The following is a 16,649-nucleotide window of genomic DNA, read 5'->3' on the forward strand; positions in this document are numbered from 1 at the left end:
GTCGGGGCACAGGCTCTGCCCAGCCTTGCCGCTACAAATGCTCAGCACACTGCAGTATGAGGTGTCCCCCAAGACTGGTCTCTTGGAAAAAAAAAAAAAGTCTCTGGCCTATGCCCGATTCCCACTTCCCAGCAAGCTGATTATACCTCTGCCCCCTTTCCTCCCGCTGCACTCTGTCACAGCCAATGCAGAGATGAACGCCAAGACAGTCAGAAATGCCGGCCTTTAGCCCACCTACCTTGCTGTTGGGAGTGGCACAGACAGGGTTAAAGAAGCTCAATCCTGGGGTAACCTCTGTGGGATCCTCCAGTTTGAAAGAGCCTTCGGAATCCTGGGTCCGCTCAACAGTGCCCAAGCCATCCTGAGAATCAGACAGGTATATTAGGAGTTCAGCCACGAGGGTTACAAAATCAGCCTGCTCCCCTTTAAGCAGTGAGGTACCAGCTCTGAGGGCCTCATCGGTCAGTCAAAACAAGTCTTAGGGAGACCCGGCTTGCGGGTTCTTGCTGTTGCAATGCTTGAAGACAGCTTCCGAAGGCAAAGGACCGGGTAGGAGAGCAGCAGAGGGGACATCACAAAGCAGTGTTTTAAAACAAGGCCAAGCCTTGCTTGTTTCTTTGATTCGTCTTCCAACCTCTGTAATCTGCACTATCGTTTTTAGCATGTCTACAGGATGTTGTCTGTATTAGTCTTCCTTTCAGAGAAGGGAACTAAGGCCAAGAGTGAAAAGTTACTTAGGTAACAGGGCAACTCTGTGGTAGAGCTTGGATTAGAATTATCGCCTGTTGTCATGGCAACAGAACTGGATTGAGAGTCAGGAAGCCCGAGGTCTAATCTTAGCTGTCATGACCAGCTGCGTAATATTAGGTGAGTCACTTAAGCTTATCTCTGGGTCTCACTTTCCTTCCCTGTATAATGGGAGCATGGGACTAGATCAGTGCTTTGACAACTGACATCCTAACAGGAAGCCTTGTGTAGAAACAAGTAAAGGGCAAGTTGCTCTGATCGACGTGGGGTCAAACCGAGCCAGGCCATGGTCCTCCGTTCCAGAAGCACGTCCATGGAGCCACTGTAGGACTCCAGAAGCCAAACTGGAAGAACCACAGGGACAGAGACTCCTGAAGGTCCCTGCTACCTCTACGATTCTCAGCCTGACCCCCAACTTGCCACGTCAGTCCTCTAATGACTCCCTGCCTCAGAAGTCACTGTAGTAGAAGCCCCAGGGCAGAAGTGTTCACATGCAGACATTCCAGAAATGCACGATGAAGGATCCTTGTGCTGAGCTTGCTAGAGTCATCACAGATCACGTAGAGAGCTGGAGGAATAAGCTGCTGCCACGGGCACAGGTAGGTATAAGGCGATCTTTGTTTCCCCAAGTCTGCTCTTCCCGGAAGCAATATAAGGAGGACAGCTCCAATTAACTTGGCCCACAACAGTGACTACTGGAAAGACCGAGTTCCTGTGGGTCTTTTCCTAGAGCCACGGAATAGTTGGTTCCCATGGAGAGGGTCTAAGCACTGATGTCTCAAGATGTCAGGATTAAGCTCCTTCCTGGAAGCTGCCACGTGGCCCTTAGAGCTCCAGCTAAGCCTCCGGACTAGTTTGGTCCTGCGTGTCTATGTGCCTGTAGTTGCCTGCTCTCCTGTTCCTTGTTCCGGCATCAGAAACTGTACCAAAACTTTACAGCCGAGGCTGGGGGTGGGGCAATCTCCTGGGAAGGGCTGTGGTTTCTGAAGGGGCTCATCAACAAGACTAGCGCAGAGGAAGAAGGACCGAGAAGTGAAATGTCTCTGTTGCAGAGGGCACGAGAAGGGTAGGAAGAGCTGTGCAGGAGATGCCAGGCTTTAGGGTGGTGAGAACTGGTGGGAGGCCCGAAGGGATGGCGAGGCGCAACAGAGCCGGTCCTACCTTGTCTTGCTGGCGGTTCCTACACTTCGAGGGGTCACAGCTGCAGTCCACGCCACAGTCTGACTTTTGTCTCCTGCACCCACACTGCTTGTTCCCACACCAGCCCTTGCAGGAACACTGCAAAAACAGGTTTGGAGAAACACCCGTTACTGAAAGGGCTAGAAGACTAATTTAAAGTGCCTCCCCTTCATTTGCAAGCCTTTTTAGAAAACATGGAAAGTGGAAAGTGGAAACGGAAACTTGACCAAGCTTCTTTCTCCTCAGTTCCCCTCTTCTTTAGTGAAACAGTGATGCCCAGAACCACGAGAGGCTGCCTAACCACACGTCATGCTAGACAAATTCATTTTCTTGTTTGGACTGCATCCTTGAAGGACAGATTGGAGGGATACCATAATAATGCAGGGTACCTGGCAAAGCCTCTCATGATAATTTTATGGTCAAAGTGACGAATTGCAAGGTGGATGGTAGTAGGGTTAGGTGTATTCAAGGGCTGAGTGTACTTGCTCGATATCTTTAGATCTACCCAGCGGTACTTTCACCCAACTCACGTTTCTGCAGTTTGTTCAGCATTGGCCTGGGTTATGTGCTCAGCAGTTTAATCAATCACCGACAATATGAAATAAAATCATTTACATTTGTATAGCACTTTACAGTTTTCAGAGTCCTTTCATATATATAAATACAAAACCTCATTTGATTCTCATAACCAGTCTACAAGGTAGGCATGTTTATGGGCTGTAACAATGACACAAAACTGGAAGGATGATTAATAAGTAAGATAACAGGGGCGCCTGGGTGGCACAGCGGTTAAGCGTCTGCCTTCGGCTCAGGGCATGATCCCGGCGTTATGGAATCGAGCCCCACGTCAGGCTCCTCCACTGGGAGGCTGCTTCTTCCTCTCCCACTCCCCCTGCTTGTGTTCCCTCTCTCGCTGGCTGTCTCTCTCTCTGTCGAATGAATAAATAAATTATTTAAAAAAAAATAAGATAACAGAATCACAATTCAAAAATATTTTGACAGGCTGGAATTCTGGACTGCAAGTCGAAAGAGAAGTTCTAAGAAGGATAAACAGAAGTCTGGCATCTGGGTTCTCCCCACATCAGCCGTATAAATATAATATGGGGGACGATCTGGCTTAAAAGTAGTTTGTGCAAAAGGGGCCTAAGGCTGTGAGGTGTCAGCAAGCTCCATGAGTCAACAGTGTGAAATCGCTGTCAACAAGCAGTCAGGCAGAAATTGTCCAAGTTCATCCTTAATTGTGACATCCAGAAATGAGCATCACTTTCTAATTTTGGTGTGGCCATTGTGAGGTAGACTGACACAGCATGATGCCCGTGTTTGAAAATCAGGGGAAGCAATTGCTTCACTAGACTCTGGGTCAGTTAGACCCCGTTTGATAGAACACGCCCTATTTTAGGGCATCATAATTTTTTTCGGGTCTGTAAAAGCATAGAGAACAGTAACAAAATCCACTTATGTTCTCACTCTTCCCTTAATAACTAAAATACAGATACAACTGAAGCTGCCTACCTACCCTTTCCTGATCCCATTCACCTCCTTTTCTCCCAGGGGCAAAGTCTCTTGAATTAGGTGTTTATCATTCCCACGCAGGTCTTTTTTTTTTAACCACATATGAGTTTCTGTTAAACAACGGAAGGAATGATCTTACATGTTTTGAAACTTTATATAGTGGTATCTTATTATATAGCGCTGTTATAAGTGCTTTTCATGTATTAAACCCACTTAATCAGTAAGTATATTTCCTTGGGCACACGTTTGGGAGTTTAGTGTATGTTATGTGTTTAATAAAGAGGACATTAAACAAAAAAAAGACACAGGTGACCTGTGTTCTAGGAAGCAATGTTATAAGAGAAATGGTGGAAGAAGGGGGGATAGTTTGGCTTGGAACAAACATAGGTGGCAGAGCTCACAGAATGACGGAGTAGAGTCAGAAGAGACCTCGGTGACCGTCTGGAGCCTGATTTGATGTATGAAGCCCCCTCTCTAATGTCCCTGGCCTAATTATCTGAAGCTCTATTTATCGTGAGACGAGGAGAGTTTCTATATAACTTCTGACCACAGGACCCAGTCCTGCCATCTGGAACGATAAGGAATCAGTTTAACCACACTTGCACAGCATTCTTGCGCAAACCCTGAGCATAATTTCCACTATGCAGTGCCCCTCTGTCCAGAGCCTCTCAAAGCTAAATATACCTAGCTTCCTCAATGATCCTCCACAGGACATGGTTTCTAAGAACCCTCACCACCTTGGCCACGCAGCAATTTGTCCAAGTTCATCCTTAATTTTGACATCCAGAAATGAGCACCACTTTCTAATTTTGGTGTGGCCATTGTGAGGTAGACTGACACAACACAACGCCCTTGTTACGGACCCAACGGTCTTGTTCATGAAGCCTAAAAATCACTGTAGCTTTTTTTCCTTTGTTGTATCTTTGTGAATCCATACTGAGTTTACAGTTAAACACAAGCCCTTAAGTCTCTCTCATAGAACAACCATCATTCTTCTGTTAGTTGTGAAGGTAAAAGAAACCACTATAATATCCTTTTTCCTGATTTTGAGATTAATATATATCACTTTAAAAATGTGAAAATCGAAAACATGATTTTAAATATTTAATAGCTGTATATAGTGTTTCATCATGTAAATGTCAATTTATTTAACCAGCCCCCTAGTATTAGATATTAAGATTCTTTTCAAAGAAATTGCTTCTTATTACCAATCATGTTACCATAGATTCCTGCTACATAAACACAATCTAAATCTTCCTGCCATCGACAAAGCTCTCCATGGGCTGGCCCCTAACTACCCCTCTGGCCTGACCTTGACTACTCTCTCCCACTTTTCTTTTCTTTTTTTTAAAAGATTTTATTTCTTTATTTGACAGAGACAATGAGAGAGGGAACACAAGCAGGGGGAGTGGGAGTGGGAGAGGGAGAAGCAGGCTTCCCGCTGAGGAGGGAGCCCGATGTGGGGCTCGATCCCAGGACCCTAGGATCATGACCTAAGCCGAAGGCCGATGCTTAACGACTGAGCCACCCAGGTGCCCCATCTCTCCCACTTTTCAGTACTCTCCAGCTACCCTGGCCTTTTTGGCCTGTTCCTTGATAAACCAAACCCATTCTTGCCTGAGGTCTTTGCATCTGCTGTTCCCTTTTCCTGAAATGTTTTCCCTCTGGTTCTTTCCCTGACTTGCTCCTTCACTTGGCTGAGATCTCTGCTTAAGTAACTCCTCCTTGGAGAGGCCTCTCCCAAGCACTCTCTTAAAGAACTCTTTTCCTACCCCAGAATTCTCTATGACTTCACTATATTTTCTGTGTATCTCTTATCATCATCTAAAATTACTGTATTTGGTTTTCTGGTCATTGTGCTATCTCTCGCCACAAGAATGTGTTTAGTTTCATAAGGCCAAGGATCTTACCTGTCTTGTTTGTTGTATCCTCAGCACCTAGAAACAGTGCTTGATATAGCTAGGTGCTCACAAAAGGTTTGTTGAATGAATACATCTTTTTATGCACCAGTGACTATTTTCTTAGTATAAATTCCTATGTGTATACTTACTGAGCCAAAGGACAGGGAACATTTTTAAGATTTTTTTTTTTTTAAAGATTTTATTTATTTATTCGACAGAGATAGAGACAGCCAGCGAGAGAGGGAACACAAGCAGGGGGAGTGGGAGAGGAAGAAGCAGGCTCATAGCAGAAGAGCCTGATGTGGGGCTCGATCCCAGATCGCCAGGATCACGCCCTGAGCCGAAGGCAGACACTTAACCGCTGTGCCACCCAGGCGCCCCCATTTTTAAGATTTTTGATACATACTTTTTTAAAAAAGATTTTTATTTTTAAGTAATCTCTACACCCAGTGTGGGGCTTGAACTTACAACCCTGAGATCAAGAGTCACATGCTCTACCGACTGAGCCAGCCAGGGGTCCCAGATTTTTGATACATATTTTCAAGTTGCTTTCCAGAAGTACCCCAATTTGCATACCTAATAGCAATAGACAGGAATGCCCACATTAGTCACCCTTGCCAATACTGGACATTATAATAAAAAAAAATCTTGCTTCTTTGACTAATACAGTATAAAAGACAGGCTTCTCTGACATGTCCTAGAGACACCTTACCAAGATGACACTGATCCACTGACTGCAATAGCCTGGGTATGGTCCTCTCACATACACAAATTCTTCTAAATGCCTCCAAAACATTCTATTGTCCTGTCAGTGTGTCTCTATTTTAGCTAAAGGGATAACAGAATGAGAGTGGTATCTGAATGGCCGTGCTAAGGAAGAAAATTAGACTTCTACACAGTCATCCCCGCTGGGATGATTTATAGGAGAGTACATTTTAGCTCAACAAGGAACAACCTCCTAACAGTTAGTGGACTACAATGGGCCACCCTAGTGAGCTTCCCAGTACTAGAAGTTTTCAAGCAGACAGAGATTAGATAAGCACCCGGTAGTGCTATTATGGAACAGTCATGACACACACGACAGATGCATTCATCACATGAATGCCATTTCACTAGCTATAACTTCCTCCTGTTCTCTTTCACGCCCAGGACCCAGATCAGAATGTAAGAGAGGGAACATGACCTTGCCACAGGCATGACCTCAAATATATACATATGTGGTACATGGTGTGCCTGTGCCTGTGTGTACATGTGTGTGTATCACAACAGCTGACAACCCACCAGCATGTCCCAACACCACAGTTGAGAACCACTCTAATAGACGGATTCTTTATATAGAGTGGGAAGTAGAGCTGAAAGATCTCTGGGGTTCCTTTAAGCCAGCGGTTTTCAACCCTGGCTACACATAAGAAATCTCCGGGGAGCTTTCCAAAAAGCCAGATCCCACCTCAGACCAATTAAATCAGAATATCTGGGGGTGGGGTCCCAGGCTCCCTACGTTGAAAAGCTCCCTGGGAGATTCTAACGTGCAGCCAGGGTCAAGAGCTATTGCTTTAGAGTCTGTAATTCTTCTAGCCCTGATTTCAGAGTTACATTGTGTCTCAGAGACAGATCTGGTAAAAACTTTAACATAAAGGATACCAGACTATGACTCCGGAAGATCCACACATGCAGTCTCCTTTGGATTCAGCTGCCTCTGCCTTTTGTAACTCCTATATCTCTATAAGCCCCAACTGACCAATGTTGACCCATAGGTAGGGACATCTCTATGTCCCTATTCAGCAGGAAGAAGTTACAGAAGATGAGACCTTCCACCCTCAACAACCATAAAGATTTAAGGGTCAAAACTGTTCGGCGGGGATGACGTGGGAAACAAAGGCAGAAGAAAATTATTCAATTTCCCTACTACCTACACCCCACTGACAAGTCCTTGAAACAGGCAGAGTGACATTCCTCTAGGGACTGCTAAGTGTAAAAGGCAATCGTAGCCTGACCTCCCCCTCTGATCCTGTAGTCTACTTAAACATATAAAAATTCCTTCAGAAATTTCCTTTATCTCTAAACCCCCAAGATACATGTTGGCAATCATCCTCCAAGCATATGGCCCACCGATATACATCTGAAGGGTCTCATGACTAAGGTTTTATTAGACGGTAATAAATGACCTTTTCCCAACAATAGCTAGCCCCCTCAAGGTCCTGGAAACCTTGCTTCCAAAATTCCTTAGAGACTTATGCTATCCCTCACCCCCTTCCCAACTTGAAAGTATACAATGGGCCAGTCATGACCCTGGTGCAGCTCTTTCTGCCCACGGGCCCTGCCCCATGCTTTAATAAAATCACCTTTCTGTACCAAAAAACCAAGACGACGACAACAACAACAACAACAACAACAACAGCAACAAACCAAACCAGACTATGACAGGAGACTCAGGCTCTGGTCCTATATGTAATACTTGGTATGACCTTGGACAGGCACTTCATTCAAGTTCATCTCCATTCTTTCAACACTAAGGAAGAGATAAGGATTCCTGCTTCCTCTTTTCTGCCAAAGGGGACAAATGAGAATATTTGTAAAATGCTTACAGTGCTTTAATGACATTCCCTGCATGATATTTTATTCTTCACAAAGTATTTTTGAATACATTTTCTTTTAACTACTCAGACACCAAAAACACCATATAAAGGTAGTATTATTAAAACTCCCAAATTAATTAAAAAAAACACTTACACAACTTTGTGACTTTGACTCAGGATATCAGTGCTAGAAGGGCCTGTACACATCATCCATTCCAGTCTAATCCCTTCATTGCATAGATAAGGAATTAGAAGCCTAAGGAGATTAAGTGACCTGTTTCCAGTCATCCAACTAGCCAGTGGCAAACTCAAGACTAGAACCCATGTCTACCTGGCTTTGAAGCTATTACTTTTACTATAGCACATGGCCTGTCCCCCAGCATCTCCTTAGTACATAGAGGAAACATGGTCAAGTGCGGAAGCCTACTTTTTCAGCATTAGCTCTAGCCGACTCATTAGTTTGGTGACTGCTGCAGTCTCCTTTAAAGTCATCTAGTGATAATGCCAGTCCATTTCAGCTGGGTTGGAACAACAGAGAGGACAGCCTTTGTGCAAAGCGTTAAGGTCTACAGCTCATGTGTCTAGGAGCAGTCTGACCAGAGAGCAGACAGTTCTCTGGTATGCATAATACACAGCATCCATGAACTTCAAGGTTGCCAAAAGGGAGAAACTAGATCGTGGGCCGATTTGTTCACCTTTACGCCCAGTCACAGTCTCTTCTCAAGTTATTAAATCAGGGGAAAAGCCTAGGAAAGAATAATCTCTCATGGTTTTTGATACAGATTTTGTCATTGATAGCAAATACTTACTTGCAATTTTTACTAGATTCCTCTATTTCCCTTTTACACGTGGAACAACATTGCTATGATACATACGGTAAGCCTGCTTCAAGCACAAGTAAGCACATATTTGCTTCACATTTGGACACGTCTTCCCAGGGGTTTTAGGTCCTCTACCATTTGTTTCTATGTGTATTTCTCAACTCTGCTTCCTATTACTTAGTTGACCCTCGTATCTACATTCAGCTCATGCTCTCCACTTGGGTCCTAGCAGAGTCCGTAAACGTTTGTTGAGTAAGTGAATGAAAGTCAGACATGTTCTGCACCATTTTCTGTAAGTGTCCCAACCCCCTGTCCCTCTACAACTAAGTCTTTGCAATATGCTATTCATTGTGTCAGCAATGGCCTCCCACTTGCTTCCAAGACCGTATTTCCCTTTCTGTCTTATGATGCAGCAATAGTCATCTCTTTTATGGTATCTTCCTAAACTATATCTACTTGGTTTGGCGATATAGTCATTCTTTAAAATCCCCCAGTCCATCTCCCTGAGATGAATATGCTGAGGCTCTTTAGTATGCTGCTATTTCTTTGCCTTGTTTTCCCACTAGATTATAAGCTCTCTGAGGCTAAGGATGAGCTCTTAGTCCCACTAAGAACATGTGATACGTCACATTCCTGATGACTCATTTCAAATGACTTAATGCCACCACGACCAGCTTTTCCTCACGACTTGCTGCGCTCTGGTGTTGCGGCCTTCTAAGGCTCAGTCCCCTACGTGGTGCTCAAGCAGCTAATGAAATCAAGTTAACCTTCCAGGAAGCCTGCCAGGGTCCTTTGTGAACTGTCCTTCTTCAGTGGAATGTGGCCGCAGGGCACGGTTGGGGTAGTGGTGAACTATAGTGCCTGGGAAGTTAATGTTTCAACATAAAACATCTAGGTTTGAAAAATTACGTAGGACTATCATTGTGGAAGTAAATAAAGCATGCCTCAAAGTCAAACTGTTCCTAACTAACCTTAACATGGTGTGTTTGATCTTAATTATTAGCCCTTTCTGTAATTCCTATTGTTTCTTAGCCCAGGGAGCAAAATTACTCTATGAGGCAAGGAAGATAAAGTTCCCATTTAGTTTCTGGTCTGCAATTTTTCCTGATATGACCGTGACATGGTAGAAACAAACTGGATTTGGAGTCAGAATACAGAATATTTGGTTTCGAGTCCTGACTGGTCTTGGTTTTATGACCTTGAGCAAGGTCATTTCCCTCCTGTGGGTCTCAAATCCACCTGTAAAATGCAAACAATAAATACCTCACTGGATTGGTTTTTTGTGATGAAAAAAGGAGATAACCTATATGAGAATGGTTTATAAACTGTAAAGTGCTATAAAAATATGAAGGATTATTACGATCACTTTGCAACCAGCCTCAGTGAAATGGTATAGAATACTACCACCCATTCAGACCGCGTAAGAACCTAAAAACAGGAAGAGAGCCATCTTGTGCTCTCAGGCAGCCTTCTCGGCTAGCCCCAGGTTCCATACAGTGCTGGCCCAACAAAGACCCCTCAGTGGAGCCAGGGCCTTTGATCGGGATCCAGGGGCTCAGGTGCAGGGCATGGGGGCCAGCAAATTCCCACTGGCAGCAAAGACCAAGGACTAGAACCCCTGACAGAGATGAGAGCTGCTTCCTACCCCTTGGATGTTCTTCTTGGACACCTTCACTAATTTTGTTGGCTTCCATTCCTCATCATCCCTGTCATCATCCTCATCACCAGCACTGTCCTCAGGCTCATTCACAGAATTTTCTGCATAGTATTTTAGGTCCTCGATGTCCATGCTTTGCTCCAGGAACTTTTCTTTAAAACGGGAAGGTTTTGGCTAAGAAAAAAGGTTTGCAATAATTACTTAATAAAATTTTACAAACACACGTAGATCAAATCTTCCCAGTAGCTGTTGCTGGCTATATTCTCAGAGCCGAGATTTCAGCCTGCCTCAAATACAGCCCCTTGGCTTTCCCAGTCAGAATTAATTCTGTTGTAGCCTTTGGCCCTGCAGAGCCTTTGAAAGGATGGAAACTGAAGGGGTAGAGACTGAGCAATCTGAGGGAGGAAAGAGGGACTCCTGATATGATGAGATAAGTATCTCTGGATGGACAGCAGAACACTGCTCTTTTCTCCTGTCCCTCCTCAGCTGTTACATAATGTCTCTACATGGCCAAAAGGCAGCCTTCTGGGGAGGGAGAATGCCTATTTTCCTGAAGACTCTACTGTAGTTTGCTTTGGGACTCCAAGGCAAACTGAGATGCTGGAATTTGGGATTTTTTTAAAAGGTTTTAATGTTAAGTAAGCTCTACACTCCATGTGGGGCTGGAACTCACAACCCTGAGATCAAGAGTCGCACACTCTACCGACTGAGCCAGCCAGGCGCCCTGGGATTTGGGATTTTTCAGTCTCAACCTCTTCTACAAGATGAATTTAGCACACTCACCCCCAACCCTGGCCATATGAAGGTATTACCAGCATGGAGCAGTTTACCTTAGGTGGGATATATTCAAAAGAAGAGTCTGGAGATAGAAGGGTATCCTTAGGAAGATGAGGTTTCTGTCTGCTGGCTACCTGGAGGAGGGTCAGTTTCTGTTCGAAAAGAAAATACATAGTGTATACCGCAGGGCAGCTTCTGGGAGTGTTCATGGCTAAAACAGAAAGATTCTTAAGCTAGCCGTGTTGAAACCAAAGTGAGGCAGGTTAACAGTAAAGCAGGCTGAAGGACTCTCACTTTAGAAGATCCCTATTAGATTCAGAAGAGAGATTAAAAAACGTGTGTTTATACCATTTTGAAACGCACATGACCATATCACACGGACAGTCGACATAGACCTCAGAAATAGAGCCGACTCATCCTACTCGGGGCTGCTCCCAAGAGCCGACCTCAACTGCAACGGGGCTCCCAGGGCTTATTACAAGCAGGTGGGAAGCCGTATTACCTGCTTGATGATTTCATTCTCTCGGAGAAGCTGCTGATTTTGCTCACACACTTCTCGCATCTTCTCCAGTTCTTCATCCTATTTCCAGATAGTGCAGTGATAGGTGGGGTTATTTTCGGCACTACATGTGGGTTACCAAACAACTCACAGAGATGAAAACAGACTGCTGCCAAGTCGCTGGCAGCAGATGGTTTTTGCACAGCAGGCACTGGCACCCAGAAAAATGCCCGATTCCCACCAGTGCCTAGGTGTCCTGAATGCCACTTCTATTGCCGCGCTCCCAAGCAGTCCCGCCCGCACTCCCAGGCACCATGTGCTCTGGCCTAAATGCTCTCCTTATTCTCTTCTATTCTCAAGCCTTACATCCCTTATTCATTCCCGTCAGGATGCTGGTTAAGAGACCCACATGGACAGTAAGCTTTGCTTCTTTCAAGTCTGCAGATGCTTTTGTTTACCCTTCTAAACACAGATGAGGCAGTTTATTTGCTACACTAATAACCCTGATTAAACTCCCTGACACTTAGGACAACCAGATTCGCAATTCGTGCATACGACTTTAACTAGCTTGGTTATGTCTTTGATGGGAGGTGCCAAGGAAACCCTAGAGACTGGTGCTTCAGAAAAAAAGGATTCTAAGTTGGATAAAATAGTGTTCCAACACGCTGCTAAGGGGTGTGGTGTTCCCAGGCTCGGGGAGATATTCAGACCCCAGGCACTTTACAAACATGTCAGGTCTCAGCTCAGAACAGGCTCAGAAAGAGAAAGCTGAATGCCCCGAGGATTCTATGGGATGACTGAACTTTCTCAACCCTTTTAGAGCTCAGGGCTGAGGCAAGGAACCAGGAGGCCTCAAAGTCTGGCACGGAGTACGTAATGTCATTTCTGTACCAAAAAGGAGGTTATTCTATGTATGGTTACATTCTAAATACCCTTAAATTGATCAGATAGGGCCCAAAGGCCATAGAGGTTACTATTATAAACCTGTCGGCAGTAGTTACTCTCCGCTGCAAGTACAACGGTATAAACCAGACAGGATTCACAGTCAGGCCTGTGGATCCCATCTCTGGAGACCCTCGCCCCATTATCATACCTGACACTTCAGTGTGCTCAGTAGCTGTTGCTCCTTTTCACTCACGGACTCCTCTAGCTGCTTCTCTGCCATCTGGCTTTGCTGCAGCTGGCTGAGAAGGTACAGCACCTAGAGAAAGACACGACCCAATGGGATCAAAGGAATGAGAGGAAAAAAGAATTCCGGCTTAGTCCAAGCGGTGACCCAGAGGACTCCTCTGACTCAGAGGTACCTGTTATCTTTCCTTCTCATGGCTTAAAGGAATAAGCACAGCCATGGTGTTAATCTTGGGATCAAAGCTGGAGGCTAAGAGCCACTGTGTGTGTCAACTTCGACAAGTAATTTCTCTCTTTCGGGTTCCTGGTTTGCAAAATTTGGAAAAGACGACGCATGGGCTTCTGAAGGAAACTTCATCCCCCCGCCACTGTCTTTTCAAAACTAACAACAAAGAGCAATGACACTCTGTTTCTCAGTATAACCTCTGGGCTTTCCGGGGCTTACCTTCTCTTGGTGCTGCTGTTCTACCCTGACCAGCTCTGCCTGTAACTCCGTCTCGATTTCAGCAAAATGATTTCGTTCCTCAAACAGCATCTTCTGCATGTCAGCACAGCTGGCCTTGTTCTGTTTCAGGCTGCTTTCGAGCTTGCTGACCTGTATTTTGGAGGAGACCAGCTGGAAGGGATAAAAGAAGATCAGTTTATTTGGAGAATGGCCACCTTTCCCCATTCATTAGGCAGGCAAATGTCAGCTTTCCTGAAATGGACTGCGAAAAGTTCCTCCATGTCTGTCCAGAGTCCATTCTTCTTTTTCTATGTCACATGGATTCTACCAGTGAATAGGAACAACAAGGCCAAGAGCCCATATTTCTGCTGAGATCGATCTCTTCGAGCCAGGAGCCATGGCTAAGGTCATTCAATCTCTTGCTCTGTCTCCAGGCAAGAATAAACCGAACACAAACAGTAGCTGACAACTCCAAATTCTAATATTTAAGACCTCCTTCCTTCATTCTGAAGAGGAATCCATAGGACACACCCTACGGCCAATTATGTCCCATGGCAGAACGTCTGTGTTCACAAGTTGGAACTAGTAGACACCTTAGCTGGTGCTGTAGACCTGGCTCTTCAGGCTAGACTGATATCCTATGCTGGCCTGGTTTTATAGTCTCTACTAGCCCATACAGGGAACATCATAAACACCAGTGTTCACAGGTCCAATCAGGATTTCCTACTTGGTAGGACGAATCTACTAACCCAATGCAAAAACGTATAAAGGATAACATTGCTCAAATTTCCAGAGTTGGAGTTGGTATGCTTGTCTCAAAGTGAAGACACCTCAGTCACCAGAGGCAATCAACTCCAGTTCCTCTTGTGACAATGTAAGATGATATATTATTTTGAAGTCAGTGAAAAATCACTCTCCTAGAGATGGGTATATGTCAAAAGATGATTAAGTTTCCTCTTTTCTACAATGGTTCTTAAACTTTTCGAATACACATCTCATAGGTGCTTTAAAAAGTAGTACAGTATAATAGTTTATGTTTAACCAGTGGCCTCCTATGGCGTCCTGATTGTTTTCCCAATAATAATAGCAGACATTTATCGAGCACTTGTTGTATGCCATGCACGACAGGTATCAACTTGCAAGTTATATATTTTTCTATGTGACTGGCCTGTACTTGTTCACACCAACCTTCACCCATAAAACTATTTCTCTAATACTAGTGTCATTGCAGCTTCTACCATGAAAAGTGGCATTAACACTACAACGGTATTCCCGGCTAACATCTTATTCCAATCTATCCAGCCAGACCCCTAATTGCTGGTAGGAAGAGCGATGCTCACCTCTCCAATTAAATATTTCAGGGCACACTTGGCTTCCAGGATGGTAGCAATATTCTCCCAGCGGTGTTTTGGCCTGTCTTCACTTTCGGCATCCAGCAGCTTCTGCTGCAGGTCAGCAATCTGAGCACTCCTTCAAGGAAAGAGACAGTGAGACTTCTGCTATCCTCAACACCAAGGAGGAGAGCTCTGTGGGGCTCTTCAGATAGGTTTATGGGTTGAGGTATCAGTGAAATACCATTTGGATAATGACTGAGTCATCCAGTTAGGATTTTATACAGTCTCTCAAATCCTGAAGCAAAAGGGATCCGAGAGACTATCCAAATGGCTTTATTTTATTAAATACTGGTTGAAATAAATGGGTTATATGGTGGGACTTGGAAAGATTTGTTTTAGTAGGGCTTCTGTTGCAGTGCATTGACTGCAATGCCACTTTGTCTTGAGGTCATGTAAGTTCAGAGTGTGATATAGTGGCTCAACTATGCAAGAAGAAGAGTCAGGTTGGAGACCTGAAGGAAAAAATGCTCAAATGTACAAGCAGTGGGGCGCCTGGGGGGCTCAGTCGGTTACAAGTCTGCTTTCGGCTCAGGACATGATTTCGGGGCCCTGGGCTTGAGCCCCACGTCGGGCTCCCTGCCCAGTGGGGAGCCTGCTTTTCCCTCTGCCCCTCCCCCCTGCTCGTGCTTTCTCTCTCTCAAATGAATAAAATGAAATCTTTTAAAAAAATAAAAAAGTATTTTTAACTTTATACTTTATATAATATTTTTATGAAGTATTTGCTGGAACCAAATACCAAATTGAGACCTATGGCTAGTGCTGTGAGTGGTTATCTTGAAGTGCCTACCATAGGACAGAGAAGTTTCTAAGAAGACTAGATACCCTGACCCTGGTTACAGCTTACAGATATTTTCTGATCAAGTGTGGCCTGAAACCAAGGTTTACACAGTATTTCAGTTTCATTAACAGCTTCCTTCTCAAATTTGCTATGTGTCCAGTGGGAGGTAGTACGCCAGCATGCGCGTAGCAGACTGCTATGTAAGGCACTATAAAAGAAGATGGGGACCAAAATAATCTAAGATAGCAGTTCTCAAATCTTAGAGTCTCAGGACCCCTCTACACTCTTTAAAATTATTGAGGGCCTCTGAGAAATTCTGTTCATATACATTGTACCTATAGATATTTACAGTATTGAAAGTAAAACTGAGAAAAAATTAAACATTCACTAATTCACTTAAAATAACAATAATCCATTATAATATATTTTATGAAAAATACATATTCTAAAACGAAAAAATAATTTAGTGAGAAGAGTGGGACTCTTACATTTTTACAAATCTCTGTAATATCTGACTTAGAAGACAGCTGGATTCTCACATTTCCCGCTGCAATCAGTCTTTTGTGATATGTTCTGGTTGATGTTAATAAAGACAATCTGGCCTCACATGGATAGGTAGCTGGACCAAGAAGGAGCATTTTAATAGCCTATTCAGATAACTGAATATTCTTCTTTGAGACCACACTAAAACGCAGCAAGTGGTAGTTCCTCAAAAATTAGTTGAAATGTGGCATCTGAAACCATTGCTAACTAAACTTTTCTTACTTTCTTATATTAAAACCTGCTGGTCTATCTTGCAATCTGAATGGATCTTTTACCCACATGTGATTCTGTAACGTATCATTTGGACAATGTTGAGTGACGCGAAGTCTCCAAACGTTATCACATTTCATTATACAATATATATAAAAAAAGTAAACAACTGTTAATAGTCACTGCTGGTCTCCTCGGAAAAGTTAAGAAAAACTGTCAAGCTCTTGGGTGCAGATAAAAGTTTTCCAGAATTCTAAGTTTTGCTTGAAAGCTCAATTCTATCTTTAGTGACAAACACTGCCAGTTGTTTTTCTTGAAGTGACAAGCTCACTCTGTTCACTTTTGAGAAAATGCCTGCCAAGTACTCAAGCCTGAATAACCATAGTTTGTCAGTGGTTCTTTCGAATACAACGGATGTTCCATGGAGAAAGAGGCCTATTGAGCTCACACCTCCAACAATTGCACAAGTGCTTTTCCTCTAG

The 16,649-nt window shown here is 44.1% G+C and overlaps 1 protein-coding gene across 2 annotated transcripts in view; it reads right to left on the reverse strand.

Moving 5' to 3' along the window:
• The window catches only part of KIF4A (kinesin family member 4A), a 108,407-nt gene that overhangs the window by 843 nt on the left and 90,915 nt on the right, over nt 1-16,649 (reverse strand). For both annotated transcript variants that reach the window (XM_045788423.2, XM_045788425.2), the window contains 8 exons: nt 14,583-14,712; nt 13,243-13,413; nt 12,763-12,870; nt 11,673-11,750; nt 11,224-11,322; nt 10,382-10,567; nt 1,909-2,025; nt 239-361 (listed from right to left, as the gene is read on the reverse strand). In XM_045788423.2, the coding sequence (XP_045644379.1) occupies nt 239-361; nt 1,909-2,025; nt 10,382-10,567; nt 11,224-11,322; nt 11,673-11,750; nt 12,763-12,870; nt 13,243-13,413; nt 14,583-14,712 (1,012 nt within the window). The remainder of the gene's footprint in view (nt 1-238; nt 362-1,908; nt 2,026-10,381; nt 10,568-11,223; nt 11,323-11,672; nt 11,751-12,762; nt 12,871-13,242; nt 13,414-14,582; nt 14,713-16,649) is intronic.

Source organism: Ursus americanus, chromosome X, assembly GCF_024610735.1.
Source record: "Ursus americanus isolate L20-20 chromosome X, mUrsAme1.1.p, whole genome shotgun sequence".
In the NCBI taxonomy this organism is placed as follows: domain Eukaryota; kingdom Metazoa; phylum Chordata; class Mammalia; order Carnivora; family Ursidae; genus Ursus; species Ursus americanus.